Genomic DNA, 20,292 nt, shown 5'->3' on the forward strand with positions numbered 1-20,292 from the left:
CAGTAGTCTTTATTGTCCTAATTCAGTGTCTGCTATTAAGAATTTCAAGGTGAACTGTAGGTATGTTATGCGGGGTATGCATTGCCGTTAACTCGTCCCAAAACTGTAAGATGCTATCACGTTTAGAGATTGCGATTGAGTGTTTTTGACTGTCGAGCTTGAAGACGCTTTGCAATTTCAGCACCACGGAAAGCTCCTCACGGGTGGAGCAAATCTCCCCGTCTCCCCTTACGCTCGGACTTTTGCTCGAAGTTCCTGAACTTTGGACTCAAAATTAGGTTATCTTACATATTTTCTTGTTTTGGAAAATTTTGGTTATTGAACTGAAACATTTTTTAATTGAAAATGTGTTAGGGTTGCTCATTCAATGAAAGTAACGCTGCACAAACCTGGTTGTTGATGATTACAACGATTCGAGTCATACCGAATACAAAACAATATTTTGTCTTTTCATCTGTTCATCAGTCATGCATTAGGCTACATGTCTATTAGGAAAAAAACTGGCATTGCTTCAAACGATTGACAGTAATTATTGTGGAGGAAATTAGAACATAGCACATAATCCACAACCAGGGTGGCACAAGTTAGAAAACGAGCAATTAAATCCTTGGGCGTATACTTCTGCACCGTGCTCCTAAATGCATTTCTTATTTTTCTTTCTTTCTTTCTTTCCTTCATTATGCTTAACCCCTTTCTATCTTCTCCATTAAATTTGATTATCATCAACTACATAATTCAGTGTCACAGTTTGAGGCTTTTGGAATAACTTTCTTTTTTGTCAAGGGCCATTAGTATTTGTTCAACTGAATTTGTTGACTGTAGTGTTGCTGTTTAGTTTTAATTTACTTCATGCACTGATTATATGATGGTGACTTCTTGAGACAGGACTGGCTTGTGTCCACTCCAACATTTACAATATTCCTTTGTCTCATTCAAAGATTATGAAGAGGCCGAAACCCACTCACGCATCTTTGGAACAAGTCGTTGCCTGGGTGACAACCTTCTTTCATTGTGTTCCACAACAAATGTGAGCTTCAGAGATATAGGAGTGAGCTATGGATCTCCTGAGCTACTTCCTGGATGTTCTGTCCTAGCTTGTACTCCCCTTGCTTTTCCCCGATGCCCCACAGAATCTGGCTACGCTCTGTTTTTATTCATTGACACAAAGGAGAAAATGGGGCCATTCCTGTTGTTGGTTTTTCTGCTAATGGGAGATGGGAGAGGGCTTCTTAACCTCAAAATGCCAGTTAAGGCCCAGTCCAATGAACGCCGGGTTTTGGCCCACATTCCTGGTGACATCATCATCGGGGCGCTGTTCTCCGTCCACCACCAGCCGCCGGCGGACAAGGTGCACGAGAGGAAATGCGGCGCGGTGCGTGAACAGTACGGCATCCAGCGGGTTGAAGCTATGATGCATACCCTGGACCGCATCAATGCAGATCCGTTCATCTTACCCAACATCACCTTGGGCTGCGAGATCAGAGACTCCTGCTGGCACTCGGCGGTGGCGCTGGAGCAGAGCATTGAGTTCATCCGCGACACCTTGGTGTCGGCGGAGGAGGAAGAAAGCATGACGCGCTGTTCGGGTGATGAGGGGGCCACGCCCATGCGTGGTAAGAAACCCATTGTGGGACTCATTGGACCAGGTTCCAGCTCAGTGGCCATTCAAGTGCAGAACCTTTTGCAACTTTTCAACATCCCCCAAATAGCCTACTCTGCCACTAGTATGGACCTGAGTGACAAATCTCTGTACAAGTACTTTATGAGGGTCGTACCCTCTGATGCTCAGCAAGCCAGAGCCATGGTGGATATTGTTAAGAGATACAACTGGACCTATGTCTCAGCTATTCACACTGAAGGTAAGTTAGGGCCTCTCTCTATTAGGGGGCTATGGCAGACGACTAGGACATCTGGCTGAAGCAATGTGCCAAAAATGATTTGAAAAATGATTCCCATGGTACCTGCAAGCTTTTCCTTGTTTGGAGTGCTTGTGGGTCTGGCACCAGTTCTGTTATACAAAATGAATATCTTTATCAAACCATGACCCAAGAATTTGACTCTGATGAATTCTTAAGGTTTTTATTAGCCTAAATAATCTATCAAAAAAATGATTTTCAAAAACCATACGCGCTGCGTTGTATCAGCACCCCGAGAGCAGGGCTGATTTTCCAGAAAACGAATTATCTCTGTTAATTATAGTGCTAGTCAAAAGTGTTAAAACTTTGCTCTGAGAGGTCGTCTTTGTGTAAAGCTAGGAGCTGAGGACGCCTTCGCTCTATGAAGACTTTCAGGGCAATTAAGACCTAATTACTGTCCTGTCAGTTTATCAGTATGACCTACAGTGTGTATCTCAAGCGCTTGTGAATATGTTTTTTGCTCTTCAAATGACATTTGTTTCCAGTAGTCTGGCAAAAAAAAAGTGCTTTTAGTAATTGCTGCCCCATTGTTTATTCCTTCTTCTTGATCATTTGAAATGGTGCTATTCGCAGCAGAGACCATTTAATACGTCTTACTGAAGTGGGAGGTGAAATGAAGGGCATTGTACGACGTGTATCTTGTATCCGAAACCGTCCACGTGGTTCACGGCGTCTTACTCATACGTCATTTAGGGGAAAAGAATGTTTCATTTTAACTTTGTGTCATCTTTCACATTCCAGAGGATCTATACACCGTTACAGGTGTACGCCTATGTTATTACCAACTGATAAATACTGAGTATGAATTTGCACCATGCAAAATTTAAACTGATCTGTGACTTTTGAAAGAGGGGACATTTCAATCAAGAGTCAACCTTTCATTATCCAAGGGGGGGGGACGGTCACCGATTGATCATTTTTAAACGTCCTTAACACTCGTACTTTGAGATAAGATGAGAAAGCTGTGAGATGTAACAGGACAGCACAGTGGGGGAAACATGAGTCAAACTGCACAGGCATGTGACCGCTGTTCTCATCTTTGTTTATGATTTGACAGGCTTTGGGTTTTCACATATCAGAGCTGGATTGCCTGCAGAAGGGTATACAGGAGAATTATTTGCATATTCATTTTGAGTTCTATCCGTCCGTGGGCGTTAAGTACCGTATAATTAATTTCTCTAAAGGACTACGCATTGTTCCAAGGTGAGAGGCTTTACTGTATGAGTGCATATCTGTCAGAGAAGGGCAAAAATCGTGAGGGTTGACAAAACATTACAGTGGGTTCACTCATGTGAAATCAGGAAACCACCATTTGCAAGTGATTGCGATGACAAGCTCTTGTTACTGTTTGCATTCTATTGTTGTTTCCTCTGATTTTTTTTTTTTTTTTAATGAAAGCCAGGGAAATGTTTCCAGTGCACATCAGCACAGGTTTGGACAGGACCTGTAACTCCTAGGCCCTGATACTAATCTGAGAATACCGCATCCACACCAGCAGCGAAATTCACTCACTTGCCATTTGGTGCCCCCCAGAGAAAGAGAGGGGTGAACAGAGTGGAGGTGTGAGAAAAAGAAAATGATAGCTTTGAGTGAGTAGTTGGAAAGACTGGGGGCGTTATGAAAAAGTTAAAAAAAAAAAAAAAGAATAAAATAAGCGCCAAAGTAAATCGATAGACTATCAACAGACTAAAATTTAGGAAATATGTCAAATTTACAGTGCGAATGTTGTTGTATATGTAAGCTGTTCTGGAGAAGTATATGTACAAGATATACTGTAACAATCTGTAAAATCTACTATAAAATATACTGTAGATTATCTCATTTTCTCCAAATGTAGTTGGGAATATCGTAATGTAAGATATGCTTATCATCTATTTATATAGTTTTCAGAAAAAAAATTCATTTCTTTACAAATCATATGTAAATATGTTCAGTGACTCAGAGGGCCAATGGAAATAATACTTTTTAGCACATATTTGTCATAATACTGCAAACACAACCCACTCTCTGTGTGGAGTGCGTCATTCCAGTTTGAATGCAAATGGAATCAGACAGAAGTGAGATACAGTTTTTTTTTTCCCAGCTCTGTTCCACAGAGGAATGACACTTTCATCTCCACGGCCAAGTTCTTGCTCTCCCCACAATAGCAATCGCGGCTGTGGGAGGATATGGTCACGTTTTGGACCAAAATATGGTTCGGAGGAAGGGGAATTTGTTTTACCTTTAGCAACGGGGATGTATTGAGCCTTTTTCTTTTTCTATCTCTCTCTCTTTTTTTTTTTTTAATAAAAAATAGGCCAAGTGGCAAGCTATTACAAGAAATCAGCATATGGTGAAATCTTGGGGAAAAATAATAAAAAAAAAAAAAAAACCTGGATGAAAATGAAGTTTGACCCTTGTGGTTTTATAATAATAGTGATTTTATGGAGTATTCTGGGCCTCCTGGTTCACAGCTGAAAGTAGGTGACCTGGTTTTTATGTAAATTGGGGAGTGTACCCCTGACACCTTCTAAAAGAGGAACATACTGTATCACTGTGTGATTTCATTTATTTTGAAACGAATTCAACGCGCAGTTGTCGTCCTAAGTAATTAAAAATATATTCGAAAACCACTTTGTACGCGCGCATGGACAAAACTGCCGACTGGGTTTAACACCTTCTCTGATTACTGCGAGCGAGTGAAATAAAAGCCAATTAAAGGTTTTCCCACGATAGGATAAGTACCATCATCACGCGTCCTCGATGTTGTTCTTTTTTTTTTTTTCCTCTGCAGGAAACTATGGAGAAAGTGGAATGGAAGCTTTTAAGGACATGGCTGCCAAAGAGGGAATCTGTATAGCTCACTCTGATAAAATCTACAGCAACGCCGGGGAACAGAGCTTCGACCGTCTGCTGGATAAGCTGCGTAGCCACCTGCCTAAGGCTCGTGTCGTGGCCTGTTTCTGCGAGGGAATGACCGTGCGTGGAATTCTCATGGCCATGAGACGCCGCCGACTGGTCGGGGAATTCCTTTTGGTTGGCAGGTAAACACGCTCAGTATATTAATCCACACACACACACTCCACAGAGTCTGCTCGTGCCGGTGTGACGCCAGCGGGTTGGCAAAAAGGGGCCTGGTAAACTCGCTTCTCACAAATGTTTGCTGCTCAAATTTCCTGTCGTCTCGCTAAAGTTAGTAAATAAACTCGGCTGTCATTTTTCTCGAGATATTTGCTAGCACAGAAGGAAGAGTGCATCTCGTATGCTGTTTGTACAGGAGCTTTCAGACATGTCTGAAATCTGCTTCGGCATCTGAGGGTTTTTTTTTTTTTTACTCTGTGTGTTGCGCTTCAGGCTGTTTTAGTGTGTTTGTCACAGAGTCTTAAGTTTTCTGATGTCTTTTCATGCTACTTGGTGTTGTTCAGTTAAATCATGTTAATGTGTGTGAGTGTGTGTGTGTGTGTGTGTGTGTGTGTGTATTAGGCAAAGCTAGCTTACTGGGGGTCATGACCTGACTGCACACTCACAGTGCGAGGCTCAAAATCGGTGTGGGGCACAAAATGCTTCTCCCCACTAAGTGAACAATGTTTTTCTAAAGTATATTGTTGTTATTGGTAAACCAAAAAAGTCTCAAAACATTTCTTTGGTTAGGGTTAAGGTAAGGGTTACGGTGAGGGTTATGGATAGGTTAGTATTCTTTAGTTACATGAAAATGGGAGTGAATGGGAATCCCCCGCTTAGATATGAATACAAACTTGTGTGTGTGTGTGTGTGTGTGTGTGTGTGTGTGTGTGAGTCTGTTATGTGTATCATAGCATGTCATGAACTCCCTTTCTTTCAAAACAGCAACATCTGGGCACCTTCCCAAAGACCCACCTACATATGTCATCATCATCACCATCATCATCGCCATGAGCATCATCATCATCATCACCATCATCATCATCATCATCATCATCAGCAACAGCAGCAGCAGCATCATCATCATCATCATCACCATCCCCATCACCATCATCATCATCACCACAATCATCATCATCACCACCATCATCATCATGATTATCATCATCATCATCATCATCAACTGTCATCTTCCTCTTCAATTTAACCAAAATTGTCACTTGGCAGACCATTGACAAGAAAACCTGCAGGTGAATTGTCTGTGAAATCTGAATACCGATGAAAACCACGGAACTATCAGTTACAGCAGAAAACGGCTTTGGTTTTTGCTTTATTGTTACTAATCCTCTCACTAATTTAAAAAGCTAATTTCATACAATGACAGCTGTAAGAAAAGAGTATTTCAAGAACATGCTGCAGGGCCCACAGTCATATGGCTCTATTCATAGTGTCATTTAAAAGATTTTTCTTGTCGTTCTTAATCTCCTGAAACATGACAACTGTTGCCTATTTTAAGGTTTCACCCCAAATCTGTCTTGGCTGATACATTAATAAAAAAAGAAAGAAAAACCATCTTCTCAGAATGATAAATTAAATTTCAAATTGATTCAGAGAGGTACAAATTCTTGTCTTTGGCCTCCATTACAGATGTTTTATAACCTAAAAAAAAGAAAAAAAAAGAAAAAAGAAAAAAAACGTAGTCTCATCATTGCAAAGGTGAATTCTTTTTCACGTGAAGTGTTCAGACCAGCAGAAACAGTCAAAGATGCAGTGAAGCGGTATAGGTGGTATTGACATTGTATTTGTAGAGCCAAAAATCAAAGGAGGACAACACTGCATTTTTATTAAGCACTGTATGTATTCCAGGTCTCCTCGGAATAACAGTGTTATATTCCTCCTCCACCTTCTGTGTGCCATTTGTGGGCATGAGAAGATCGGTTTGGACGTCACAGTAGCAAATGATAACAAATATTTAATTTACTGTATTGTAAATTTGCACAGTGCTTAGTGTTCAGTGCAAGGCTGTAGTTGGCAACGCATTTCGAAACAGTCTCCGATCACGATCTCAAACCATTCATTGCACGGCACACGTTAAGCAAAGAAAATAATAAAAAGAATTTCAAGGGATTTAACAGCAAAATTGGTTGGACTTCAAAACACTGTGAAATGTTGGGATCTTTATGCTTTTTGATTCGATCGGACAATTTGAAGACGACGTGGAAATAATAATTAACACTTGTGATGTGTACATTTTACAGGGTCTTTTCTCCAAGTCAGGAAGAATCCAGTTTACTTCAAAAAGATATTAAATACATGTGTAGCACGTATTTGACTAGAAATACTTATGTCCAAATTAGACAGGTAGAAGTATGCTGCCTGTGAGGGGGAGGCCTAATGAAGTGGGCCTTTGTTCTGTTCTGTTTACCTTTCAACTAATTAGAGGTTATTGCTGGGAACTTCTACTGTTGGAGGCTGTAATTTTACAGTAGTAAGCCTGTAAGATAACTCTGTTTTATTATCAACATGAGTTGCAATGTGACTATAAAATAATCACTATAGAATGGAGATTGCGATAAGAAACAAACAGAACAAACATCTATTAAATGTCTATGACAGTACTGATAAAATATTATACTGGTAGTGCTCTGTTATACTGGTAGTACTCTATTATACTGGTAGCTCATTTATATCCAGGTAACTGTTGCAATTCTAGAACTGCAGAGAAATCAAGTATATAGCTATGGCTGATCTTCAGTAACATTTGTATGGTACATTTTTGCTATTTTACTGCACATTAATGCTATTTTTTTTCTAATCAGTGACTTACAATGAAAAATGCTTAGTATTTGTTTCCATGTTTAGTTTAGGGAAGGCTATATTACAACACTGCTCACATGTGAATAAACCTGAACCTCAAACTGTGACTTGTCTGAGTGTTCGAGTAGCACCCAGACAGGAGCATTCACTGGATTCCAGATTAGACCCTGACCTTAACCGGGGAACAAATGCAGACCACAGATAGTGGAGTAATCCTGTGAAAGTAGCACCACACCAGGACTATTTGTGTTTTAATCTGTTTTAATCCACACTTCACAGTTTCTTATTCAGAGCGCAGGTTGGAGTATCAGGTAGAATATTCATCTCGTGTATGTCACTGAGGTCCCTTGTCTGCCTGTGCTTATGAGGGTTTTTGAGGTGTTCTAGCTCTGATCTCCGGAAGCCTTTCATGGTGAGCCCTGTTTGATCTATATAAGTAAATACAGGTGCCTACTTATCCGGTGTGTTAAACTTCTTGCCTTGAGATTAGGTTGCTGCGAGACTGTTGCACATGCACACGTTTTTTGTTTTTTTTTTCTCCCTCTTCCTATTTTCCCGCTGAGGTTATTAGTTAGAGCTGAATTGAAAAAGTTCTCTTTTTCTGGTATCGATATTCGGCCAATGGAGAAAAGAGAAATTTTCGGAACCTTTTTCAAATGTGTTCTCTCCGTTGCGCAGTTTATGAACCGTTGAAGTCACATTGTAAGAAAACCGTTGGAGTCACTTTCTAATATTGTTACCATGACTAAAAATTGTCTTTGAATAATCACTGTTTCTACCTCACTGAGGGGTGATTTTCATTCCAAAGTTGATCTGTCGTTCCAGCTCTTTCCTATAACTGTCTGTAAAATATTAACCATTTACCTAATGCTGATACTTATTTCTTGCATCCAGCTGTTGTTTTGTAAGAGATGTCTTGGCGCTTTCCAGAACCAAAGCCCTGATAAGAGAGCTCTGTTCTTCTTTTTGGTTTTGAAGAAATGGTTTTTCGAATACTTGTACATTCTTTTTTTTTTTTTTTTTTTTCCAGACTTCAGTCATTAGAGTAGTCCTTTTTTTTTTTTTTTTGGTGTGACTTGAAAGAGACCGTACTCTGGTGGGAGAGTGTGTGAGCGTTGTTTATTTATGCGGCGACTGAATATTTAAAGGGTATCTATTTCAGAAAACGGTGTCAGGGTCTACACGCTGTGCTTGCAGGCACTCCAGACGGACTAGTCTCAGGGAGGCTGCCATAGTTGTGGAGACGCCAGTGTTTTGATGGGGTGTCAGAGAGGAGCTCCGGGGGAGAGCCTGCCAAAACTGGCCCCACCAAGACTGACGGTCTCTCTGGGACTGCTGGCCTCAAAGCCGCTGTTCCCGTTTCACCCATTTTTCTGGCTTGTTCAGACCAGAGGCGATACTGTAGCTTAAGGGCTTTTGTACTCTGTCGATATATTTATAGATTGATGGAGGAGGTGAGCAGAATCCTACAAAAGAAAAAAAAAAATCTTGAAAAACTAATACTGTGAAATATCACATTGGTGCGCTTATTCCAATAATGGAACAGTAATGTGCTTTTAACATTTGCGATAATGTCTTCAAATAGTTTTACGCAAAACTGAATTCAGTCTGGAGTAAGATTTATAGGACGCGTTTTGGTGTTAAAATGTAGAAAAAAGAAAGAGACAGGCAGAAAAAGAGAAATTTGTGCTGCATTAAAGTGGATGAAAAAAAAAATCAAAGTTAAGTTGCCCCAAAACATTCCCTGCTGTTTTGGATATTTGCTCTGTGCTGGGATTTTTTTCTTTTTTTTTTTTTTTAGTCAGGAGGTGAATCACTAGAGCAATCATGACTCTATTTTCTCCACTTCTTCTAAACAGAAACTAGCTAAATTTAATTGAACTAATTACTTCCTGTTGATCACTCTCTGAAAGGCAGTGACACTTGTAATTACCCCGAAAGAGTGATTTAACCGAAACTAAGTTGATTGAAAAAAAAGAAAAAATTGCACGACAGCGTTGTTCCTCTCAACTCTCAATTGACGGTTATGTGTAGGAGTGATGAGCGACTGTGAGGCACAATATTTCATCTCTCTGATTGTCAGTTGTTTACGAATGAGAGAGATTTGCTGCTTCAGCTGTGTTATTATTAAAACTCTGCTTCTGTTGGAGAGTCAGGTGTTTTTTTGCAAAAAAAAAAAAAAAAGGACCAGTTTCCATCAGTGAGGGGGGCTAATCAGAGTCTCCTCAGGGACCCATGATGAATGGAGCTTAATTTAATCACTCATTGCACATTGTGAGCAATTTTTCACCATTGCCTCTAAATGAGGAGCCTCTCGCGTCAAACTGCTACCCACAGAGCCAGAAATAGATCTGTGTTTGCATCTCTCGCTTGGCTAATGTCTGGAAATGCATTAGATTCCATCCTGGGTTTTTTTTTTTTTTTTTTTTGGATACCGATGAAGATTCATCAGTTATAACACTTTAAGAAATCGAGATGCGTTAGGGTTTTTTTTTTTTATTTTATTAGTATTGTTATTGTTGTTGCTTTTAGCTGTAGGACTGAGTTTTAGGACTGTGTACTTTTCTCAAAGCAGATTGAAAGTAACTCGTCTGCCAAGTCCTTTTTTCAAAACTGCACAGAAACAGTGGGTAGTTCTGAGGGAGAGTGACCCCACAGGGTCAGTGTGTGTGGGCTTGCAGAGCTCTCTAGCTTGTGCACCGGAATGATTCAAACTCCCGGTAGCATGTCTCTCTCTCTCTTTCTCTCTCTCTCTCGCTCTCTCTTTCTCTCTCTCTCTCTCTCTCTCTCTCTCTCTCTTTCTCTCTCTCTCTCCGCTTTTGAATCTCATCGCCTTTGCCTCCAAGGACGAATTATGAAACCCTCTCCTCACACACACGGGGAATAAAAGCGATACAAAGGCAGGAGACCTCCTACGCTCACGGTTGTGTAACACTAACACTGTGAGTTTAGGAACGGTTTGAGACATGTGGCTCTTTAAAGGAAGGGGAATCATAGAGTCATGACTAAAATTGAAATGTGTGTGTGTGTGTGCACGCGCGCGCGTATGCGTGCGCAAACATGTGCATGTGTCTGCATGTGTCTTTTGAAGTGATGATGTTAAAATAACATCATGACCTTTAAAAAAAAAAGGCTATTGATTAATGTCAGACCTATAATAAATTTATACAATTCTGTTTGAAAAGTTTTGCATCGCCTAGTCGGCCAATGCAAGACCTTATAGCCAGAGCTAACACGGACTGAATAACTGTGCGTTTTTGCAAAGGAAAATAAAGCACACTCGCAAGAAGAAGCAAGCCATGTCAGAATGGAGACGCCAGAGATAGGCTAGAGATAGATTCTGCATTATTCTTCAAACCTTTTATTCACAGCCAGAGGAAATGAAGTTGTATGCCTCGAGGATGTTTGATGGGTTTTAATTTTCTGAGCAAATTTGTCAAACAGCTCTCTCCTCTTCGGTTGTGGACTTTTCAGTATGCTCTTCTCCCCTTTAACAGCTGCACATTTCCAAATATTTAAACAGTTCTTTCATCCAATATTTTTACGCTGATTGTTTGAACGATTAAGTTACGCTGAGGCCGAGATTTTTCACCGCAAAGCCCGTTTTACAAGTTACGCAAATTTAGAAGCCCTGTCAGTTGTCTTCTGGTGTTCCTACACATATGGTTTCTCTGTGAAAGCTATCAAGAGAAAACGTTTAATTTGATAGGACAACAAGGAGACCATACGGTCTGTCTTATGAATAATTACTTCAGGACTGTATCCTGAGGGATGCTTGCTTGGCGATGCTTCATGTTGCGTCTAGTATGGTACTCTCTTTGCCTTGTATTGGGGAAAAAAACGTACTTCGGATAACTCTGGTTTAGTTATTTACTTGGTGGTTAAATCTCCTCAAATGTCATTTTCTTTGAAGCCACTTGAACTTTTTGTAACATTGTAACATTTAACTTAATTAACATGCTGGGAAAATCTGTTGAGAAACTTTCTCCACTTCAATAATAGACTTTTATACATTTCAAGTATTTCAAATATTTTAAAATATTCTGAAACCAAAGTCTTAGACCCTCTGTTTATTGATACTATAAGTGTTGATTAAGGTCTGATTATGAATTTACGGACAATCAGAGGAGCTCTTCCTCTTCATTAATATTATAGTGAGTTGATGGTATATCCCAGGTACACGCCTGCTGGAGTTCAGTAGCACTGGGTAACAGCCAGGTGTCTAACTGCCCTGCGGGCACATCATTAGGGTGTGTGCTGTGAGGAGTGAAATGCCACCCACTCTCATTAACGAAAGTAGAGCCTGGTGAAATGTATCCGGGTTATTCTTTGGCTTTTGCAGAGATTTTCTCCCGGGATGTTTAGAGGTATGTGGGTCGCTTTCATTCGTGGGGTTTTCCGAACGGCTTTTTTTTGGGGGTGGTGTTTGTAGGCCAACAGCGTGTGACTGCGGCTTGCAGTCTGCTGCTTTGAGCCTCATGGCCGTTCATTAGACAGCGGTGGGTGGCAGAATTTTGCAGAAATGTTGCCTATGGTGATATATCATACATGTTGGATTATATCAGTGTTACTGATTGTTAAAATGCTCTTTCTCTCTCTCTCTCTCTCTCTCTCTCTCTCGCTCTCTCTCTCTCTTTCTTTCCTCCTTTTCTAGTGATGGCTGGGCAGATCGTTATGATGTAACAGATGGTTATCAGAAAGAGGCAGCAGGAGGAATCACTATAAAACTCCAGTCTGCCTATGTCACTTGGTTTGATGATTATTACCTCAAGCTGCAGCCTGACAATAACCATCGCAACCCCTGGTTCCCTGAGTTCTGGCAACACCGCTTTCAATGCAAGCTAAAGGGCCACCCACAGGAGAGCAGCAAATACAACCGCACCTGCACCAGTGAGAATCTCTCTCTCTCTTTCTCTCTCTCTCTCTCTCTCTCTTGCTCTCTCTCTCTCTCTGTCTCTCTCTCTCTCTCTCTCTGTCTCCTGTTATTCTAACTCATTGTGACCCATTTGGTGGGACATCAGACAGAGACTAGACCAAATCTGGGTCAAATAATTATTTGAAGTAGTTGAATAACTGGACCCTGTCCCAATTCTCTGCAGTGCTCCCTTTCTTTGTCACCTTGCTCTCTTAATTAACAAGGTAGGTTTCCGTTTTAATGAAGACTCTCTTAAGCGTACACATGAGGTTTGTTTGGTATTGCCTCAAAACACTCACTCCCAGTAGAATTTTACTAACTGTAGCACAAAGAGACATAAAGTATAAGAGCGCCACGCAAGATTACTGGGGCAGGCCTATTCATTTTAAATACTCTAGGATAAATATTTGACCCAGGTCTGGGCAACATAACAGATTTGTTAATGTACTGACGCATATTTGTTAATGTGCTGATACATTGTGCTATTTTAATGCGACGCTTTTTGATGTTCTCACAGAGAGAGAGTCTCTTCGTCACCAGTATGCCCAGGACACTAAAATGGGTTTTGTGATCAATGCCATTTACTCCATGGCGTACGGACTGCATGCCATGCAGCGGGCACTGTGCCCCGGGTACGTGGGTCTCTGCGACGCCATGAGGCCCATCGATGGGCGCAAACTCCTCGACTTCCTCATGAGCACCAACTTTGTTGGCGTGTCAGGCGAGAAGGTCCGCTTCGATGAGAACGGAGACTCCCCAGGGAGGTAGGAGCAACAGCCGTGCTCCTTAGCTGTCGGCCTATTGGACAGTCAGGGTTTTTGGCTCTGGTTACTTGGCCAACTGAGAAATCCTACTTTGTGGAACATGCCCCACAAATCTCTTTCCTTTTTTATTTTCATCACACGGATAATAATAGTTTCACGAGTACATCAGAGATAATGCGCAGGATTTATGTGCAATATTAACACATCTCTGTTTTTACGAGCTGTCCTCAGGGCTTTAGCGCAGTTTATATCCAAGATTTCAAGGAGAGTGCTTACTCTTATTTTAATTACAACAGCACTTCTGCTCTTCCTCTTATTACCCAATGGAAGAGATTTGATATCATCTGTATTCGATGATGTGCCTTCCAAATACGTGTGTATTATATGTAATATATGTATATTATATTATTATATGTATAATATGTATATGAAAGATGTCCTGAGATGTACTGAAAAATGCTCATACTCCTCAGCACATCTCAAGACACTGCCAATGCCTAAGTGTCATTGTCCTGTCTTTCTCACTACACTGTCTGTGTGTGTGTTTGTGTGTGTGTGTGTGTGTGTGTGTGTGTGTGTGCGCGCGTGCGTGTGCGTGCATGTGGACATTGCTGCATTCATGTGCTTTTCAGATATGAGATCATGAACTTTAAAAAAATGAGTGAAGAAGATTACAGTTACGTCCACGTGGGGAGCTGGGACAACAGCGGTTTGCAGATGGACGATGATGAAATCTGGGCCAACAGCAGCAGCATCATTCAATCCGTCTGCAGCGATCCCTGTGAGAAAGCCCAGATCAAGGTTAGAAGAATAAACCACGGCGCTCTGAGTCACACTAGATTAGAATGGCATGCCATTACCAATGAGGTGAAATTACACTGGGTACGATTTGACTCCCTCTTCAATCCTCGTACGGTTCCCAGGTTATTCGTAAGGGAGAGGTCAGCTGCTGCTGGACGTGCACACCCTGTAAAGAGAACGAGTACGTGTTTGATGAATACACCTGCCGCGCCTGTGAACTTGGCGCCTGGCCAAAAGACGACCTCACTGGTGAGTCAAGCCTCTCAGCATTTTGTCCAATTCGCCGGAAAAAAAAAAAACAGCATGTGACAAATGCCGAGAAAACTTCGATATGAAAACAAATTTAAAAACAAACAAAAAAAAAGAAACATATCAAGTCAAAAACCTGGTAGTGTTGGAAATGCACAAATGTTAAGGCCGAGAAAGTGTACTGTGGGGGGACGTCAAGGGATGACATGGCTAGAATCTGGGTCAAGTCCACCGCAGGAGTGTGATTTGAAAGTGTGGACTGGAGAATCTTCATGCCAAAGAGAGAGTGAGAGAGAGAGACAGAGAGAGAGAGCAAGAGAGAGAGAGAGAGAGAGAGAGAGAGAGAGAGAGAGAGACAGACAGACAGACAGAGAGAGGGAGAGAGAGAGAGAGAAAGAGAGAGAGGGAGGGAGAGAGAGAGAGAGAGAGAGAGAGAGAAGAGAGAGAGAGAGAGGGAGAGAGAGGGAGAGAGAGAGAGAGACAGAGAGAGAGAGAGACAGAGAGAGAGACACAGAGAGAGAGAGAGGGAGACAGAGAGAGAGACAGAGAGAGAGACAGAGAGAGACAGAGAGGGAGGGAGAGAGAGAGAGAGAGGGAGAGAGGGAGAGAGAGAGAGAGAGAGGGAGAGAGGGACAGAGAGAGAGAGAGAGAGGGAGAGAGGGAGAGAGGGAGAGAGAGAGCTTTGGCTCGGCTGCAGCTCTTATCGGAACGTTCCAGTATTTCTGTCATGGCTAAGCCTTCTGACAGCAGCCTCTCTGCGTGGTGGTACATATTTTAGGGCCGTAGCTGCTGGTCTGGAACTGTCCTAATGAATGTGAACCCCCTGCTGCTGACACAATCCTAAAGGCTTCCTCTCTCTCTCTCTTTGTCAGAGAACAAAACTGAACTCGGTTTTGTAGAGAGTCAAGAGTCTCAGGCTTTTAGCACGGACAGGAAAAGGGCCCAGAAATAGAAAGACTAGTGAGACTACAGCAAAGTGTTTAAGAAAGCTCAGGAAATCCCACACTGAGAAATAGTCAACATTATCTGAAAGGCAAGGCACTGCTAGTGGAAAATTGTGTATTTCTGTAAAGTAACTGCTTGTGTTTTGTGTATTTCTATAAAGTAACAAGTACCTTGCTCTAAAAGTCACATGGAGTTACATTTCTAATCCAAGGTTTAGATTTGAGTCCTTAATTTCATAAGGTTCTTCTTCAAGGGCCTAATTTGTTAAATAAAAAAGCTGATAACTCAGCGAGTGGCTGATGGAGAAACCAATGTCTGGACCATTTTATTTCCTACCATTTTTCTTCCAAAAAACTGCATTTCTTGTTCATAACATAAATGCTTTAGGAAGATGGTTCAGGAGGAGCTGAGTTAAAACATCACATCTCTGCTCTCAGAGTCAGCAACGCTGGCCTAGGGCTTTATCGTAAGTGATACAGCAGCTCTTGCGGATCTGGCTGTTTCTGGGGCCTTGGGTGTAGTTGAAGCTTTATTGTGCTGTAAACGTGGAGCTCTCCATTGGACTGGGTCTCTGTGGACCAGGCTTAGCAGAACTCATTTACCCCTGACCTGCACAACACAGTCCTACTCAGCTTTATCTGATCAGACCATCAAAGGGAAGCCACAATGGGGAATCATTCAAAGCCCCTTTATTCTCTGTTTGCTAATGCAAATTGCTCATGCTAAGTTTATCATTGCCGTCTTGCACTGAGCCTGATGCATAATGGAACAGTTACGGTTTTGTTTGTTTTTCTGATTCAAGAGCCACTCTGCATTTTAATTTTTTTTTTCCAAACCAATCACATGAAATTTATTAAAAAAGAAAAAAAAAAATCAGCCAGCATACATCTCCACTGTCTCAACACATAATTATATCTTATACAATTAAATAATTTATTGTGCTTGCTTGAATAATTATGATGAATTATACCAGTATTGTTTTTTCCCTAACTAGTATAGCAATTAAATAGCGTTTAATTCCCCAGTGTTCTGATGTGAAGTCATTTCTGGTTAATTAGCTGATTAATTAGTGTTATTAATCTGAATTCCCTCCTTCCTCTTGTTTCTCAGGGTGCGAGCCAATCCCTGTGCAGTTTCTGCTGTGGAGCGATCCTGAGCCTATCGCTGCCGTGGTTTTCGCCTGTCTCGGCCTCCTCGCAACCACTTTCGTCACCTCGGTCTTCATCAGATTTCACGATACGCCGGTGGTGAAGTCCTCCAGCCGGGAACTGTGCTTTATCATCCTGGCAGGCATCTGCTTGGGCTACCTCTGTACCTTCTGCCTGATTGCCAAGCCGCATGTGGTGTACTGCTACCTGCAGAGGCTTGGCATCGGCCTGTCCCCGGCCATGAGCTACTCCGCCCTGGTCACCAAGACCAACCGCATTGCCCGTATCCTGGCCGGAAGCAAGAAGAAGATCTGCACCAAGAAGCCGCGATTCATGAGCGCCTGCGCGCAGCTGGTCATCGCCTTCATCCTTATCCTAATCCAGCTGGGTATTATTGTGGCTCTCTTCATTATGGAACCACCTCAGGTAATCTACGACTACCCAAGCATCCGCGAAGTGCACCTCATCTGCAACACTACCACGGTAGGGGTGGTGGCACCGCTGGGTTACAACGGATTGCTGATCCTCAGCTGCACATTCTACGCCTTCAAGACGCGAAACGTGCCGGCCAACTTCAACGAGGCCAAGTACATCGCCTTTACCATGTACACCACCTGTATCATCTGGTTGGCTTTCGTGCCGATCTATTTCGGTTCCAACTACAAGATCATCACCATGTGCTTCTCCGTGAGCCTGAGCGCCACCGTGGCGTTGTGCTGCATGTTCGCGCCTAAAGTCTACATCATGCTGGCTAAACCCGAGAGGAACGTACGCAGCGCCTTCACCACCTCCACGGTGGTGCGCATGCACGTGGGCGACGGTAAGGCAGCTTCGGCCGCAAGCCGCTCTAGCAGCTTGGCCAACCTGTGGAGACGACGCTGCTCTGGACCCGATAACGTCAGGTCAGTGCCGGGGCAGGGGAGTGGGGAAATGCACTGGAAAAAAACCCATTTCAGCTCTTAACGACGAGGTTTTAAATTAAATTTGCTGAGTACCATTAGCTGAAATGTTGTCTCATTTTGTGGCTACTGCCGGTCCTAATTTCTAATTCCTCTTTGTGACAGAACGGAACGCGTAAATCCCTCCTCAGTGTGCCACTCTTTAAAAAATGTAAAAAAGAAAGAGGATTTTAAATCGCACATAAGGTCTGTTTATCATAAAAATGTCACAGCAATTCTCTTGCCAAAAGTTTTGCTTTTGAGGATGAGAATTTAAATTTAGTCCGCATCCCACATTCCCTCCCCTCAGTTGGGCGGATTCTGGAGCGCTGTAGAAAATGCCAGATATTCCCCTTAAATGGAGAGGAAAGAAAAAAAAAAACCTCAAAGAGCTCGACCAATTACCCCACTAAAGAGAGTGAATCATTCCTGGAGCAAATCTCAGGCTTTTCATGCATTTGGGTTGATGGGTCCCAAAGGAGATCAGGGGACAGAAGTTAGAGAGATTTCTTACTGAAGGAGAAAAAGTGGATGACAGTGATAATTACAGAGCTAATGGCCAAGATTGTTTTTAGTAAAGGTTGAATTACATCACAAAGCCAAAAAGCTACGCAGTAGCTATTTTAGCCAAAGCTATAAAGTGGATACTAGCCTAATCTGTTGTTGTTGTTGTTGTTGTTGTTGTTGTTGTTGTTGTTGTTGTTGTTGTTGTTGATGTTGTTGTGATTATTATGTTTGTAGATTAGTTTGTTTAGTGTTGTCATAATTATTATTTGTTGTCCCTCAGTTCTAATGGGAAAACAGTCACCTGGGCACAGAACGAACGAAGTTACCGACCTAACTTGTGGAAACGCATCTCCATTCACATCAAGAAGAAGGAGGAGGTCAACCAGACAGCCATCATCAAACCATTCTCCAAGGGCAGTGATGGCCCGTCCAATGCGGGGGTGAAGGTGGCATACGAGGGGCCTCAGGGCACACAGCGATACCCGATGACATACCATCCACGTACTCCGTCCCCACTCCCTACCGTGAGCCAGAGGGCTGCTATGAAGAGGTGTGAGGTCGAGGAGGAGGACGAGGAGCAGATGCAGGTGACAGTGCTGCCTTCATACCTGAACGAGCACTCCCAACGGGGTGGACCACCACAAGGATCCATCATGGAGCAGATCAGCTCTGTGGTTAACCGGTTTACGGCTAACATCAGCGAGCTCAACAGCATGATGCTACCCGGTTCTCCGCCGGGAACCGCTATGAATGCTTCAGCCTTGGGGGCAAACCCCTGTTCCCCCACCTTCCTCCTCCCACGAGAGATGCAGCTGCCCACAACGTTAACCACTTACGCCGAGGTGGTGGCTACGGCTAACGCTAACCAGCGATCAGCAGTTGGCATCACTGGGGGCTTGATGATGGCTTGCGGGAGCAGCAGGGCTTCGCCCGCCAGCCTCACAGACAGCACCTACGACTCCTCAGCAGCCATCAGAACCACCGACTTGGAGGATCTAGCGGCTCTGACACCCCCCTCCCCGTTCAGAGACTCCTCTGACGTGTCCAGTGACACCTCCCCCACTTCGGAGCTCCCCCTCTGCGAGCCCTGCTCTCCTAAATACGATCGGCTGATACTCCGCCACTACAGCCAGAGCTCCTCTTCACTCTGAGAAAGCCTAAAAAGACCTCTCTATAACGCAAAAACAAGACCCACATTGAGGGAAAAGAGTTAATCCAATTCCCTTTATTTACACCGAGTATCAATGGGCATATTTAAAGAGGGGTGTCACACAAATTTGCCTTGTTTTTTTTTTTTTTTTTGTAACAAATTAAAGACTCGTGTGGAGGGGGCAATCTAGAGATGTGTGTCAAAGGTCATCTACGCACAATGTGGAGTGAAAACTGGAGAACTGAGATCTTTGGTATTTGAAGTCACTGCTTGTGTTACCTTGTTTATACTTGTTTAAGGAAAAGACTAGCGAGCAAAAGCCGCTGATTGGTGGAACGTCAGTTTATTCTTGTTCATGAAAGATGTCTACACCTCGTTTGACATTTTTACTAAAGATAACATTACAACAATCTTAAATAAGAGAGATCTTCATGACAAATGGAAAAGAGGAAAGTGTCGCGAACTGTTACTTTCCTGTTCTTTGCCTGTTTGGCTGTCGGATATTTAAAAAAAAAAAAAGTTCCCTATGGAAAGTAATTATTTCAGTGGCTGAATGTACATTTCTAAAAAAAATTAATAATGATAAAAAAAAAAAAAATTTAATACAGGACCAAATCCACTTTTCAATACAACGTTTACAAACAAAAGGTTAATTTAGAGATGTAAATGTTACTGAATAGATTGTGGGTAAAAATATGCATGTTCTTTATTTTCTACATGTAATTTATATCTTTTGAATCTCATGCTCAACATTCAGATTTTTTTTTTCCAGAAAACACATTGCTTGAAATGTCATGTGAAGCGAAAGATGGGTCCAAAGGCTATATTGTTGAGAACATATAAATGGACATGTTTGATACTCAACTTTTTTTCAATAGTTAGGGCCCAGAAAGACTGCAAAAGAGACAACTTAAGCCCAGCTCTTTACCGGACACTGAGTTACAATACGAAGGAGAGAGAACCTTAAAAAATATTCTGGTTCTTTTTTTTGTTAAAGAAAATGTCTTCTAAAGCCAGTTTGGAGACACATTAACTTTTCATGTCTTAATATTTTGCATTGTTCAGTAGAATGTTACCCTACAAATTTGAATCTGACGACAAGCCTTAGATTCAAATACTTCAATAAAAATAAAATCAGCCGTGCGCTTTGCTTAAACCAGGGGTGCTCAGGTCCTGTCCTGAAAAGCCAGAACCACGCTGTTTCTTGACTTCACCCCTTTGTCAGAGGTTGATTTCTGTCTGTAAAGTCGATCTGTACATTC

At 42.2% G+C, this 20,292-nt stretch overlaps 1 protein-coding gene across 1 annotated transcript; it reads left to right on the plus strand.

Annotated features, from left to right (window-relative positions):
* Positions 1 to 1,174: 1,174 nt before the first annotated feature.
* Positions 1,175 to 19,031, plus strand: grm5a (glutamate receptor, metabotropic 5a). The gene is made up of 8 exons (XM_030792581.1): positions 1,175 to 1,859; positions 4,690 to 4,939; positions 12,268 to 12,503; positions 13,046 to 13,292; positions 13,925 to 14,093; positions 14,216 to 14,342; positions 16,398 to 17,337; positions 18,161 to 19,031. The coding sequence occupies exons 1-8, from the start codon at positions 1,175 to 1,177 to the stop codon at positions 19,029 to 19,031; spliced, it is 3,525 nt and encodes a 1,174-aa protein (XP_030648441.1).
* The last annotated feature ends 1,261 nt before the right edge of the window (positions 19,032 to 20,292 follow it).

This window comes from Chanos chanos, chromosome 15 (genome assembly GCF_902362185.1).
Source record: "Chanos chanos chromosome 15, fChaCha1.1, whole genome shotgun sequence".
NCBI classification, from domain to species: Eukaryota; Metazoa; Chordata; class Actinopteri; order Gonorynchiformes; family Chanidae; genus Chanos; species Chanos chanos.

Coding starts and splice junctions, on each gene's coding strand:
- grm5a (XM_030792581.1), top strand. CDS start 1,175: ATGGGGCCATTCCTGTTGTTGGTTTTTCTGCTAATGGGAGATGGGAGA. Junction 13,293..13,924: donor AACGGAGACTCCCCAGGGAG/GTAGGAGCAACA, acceptor TGTGCTTTTCAG/ATATGAGATCATGAACTTTA. Junction 14,343..16,397: donor GCCAAAAGACGACCTCACTG/GTGAGTCAAGCC, acceptor CTTGTTTCTCAG/GGTGCGAGCCAATCCCTGTG.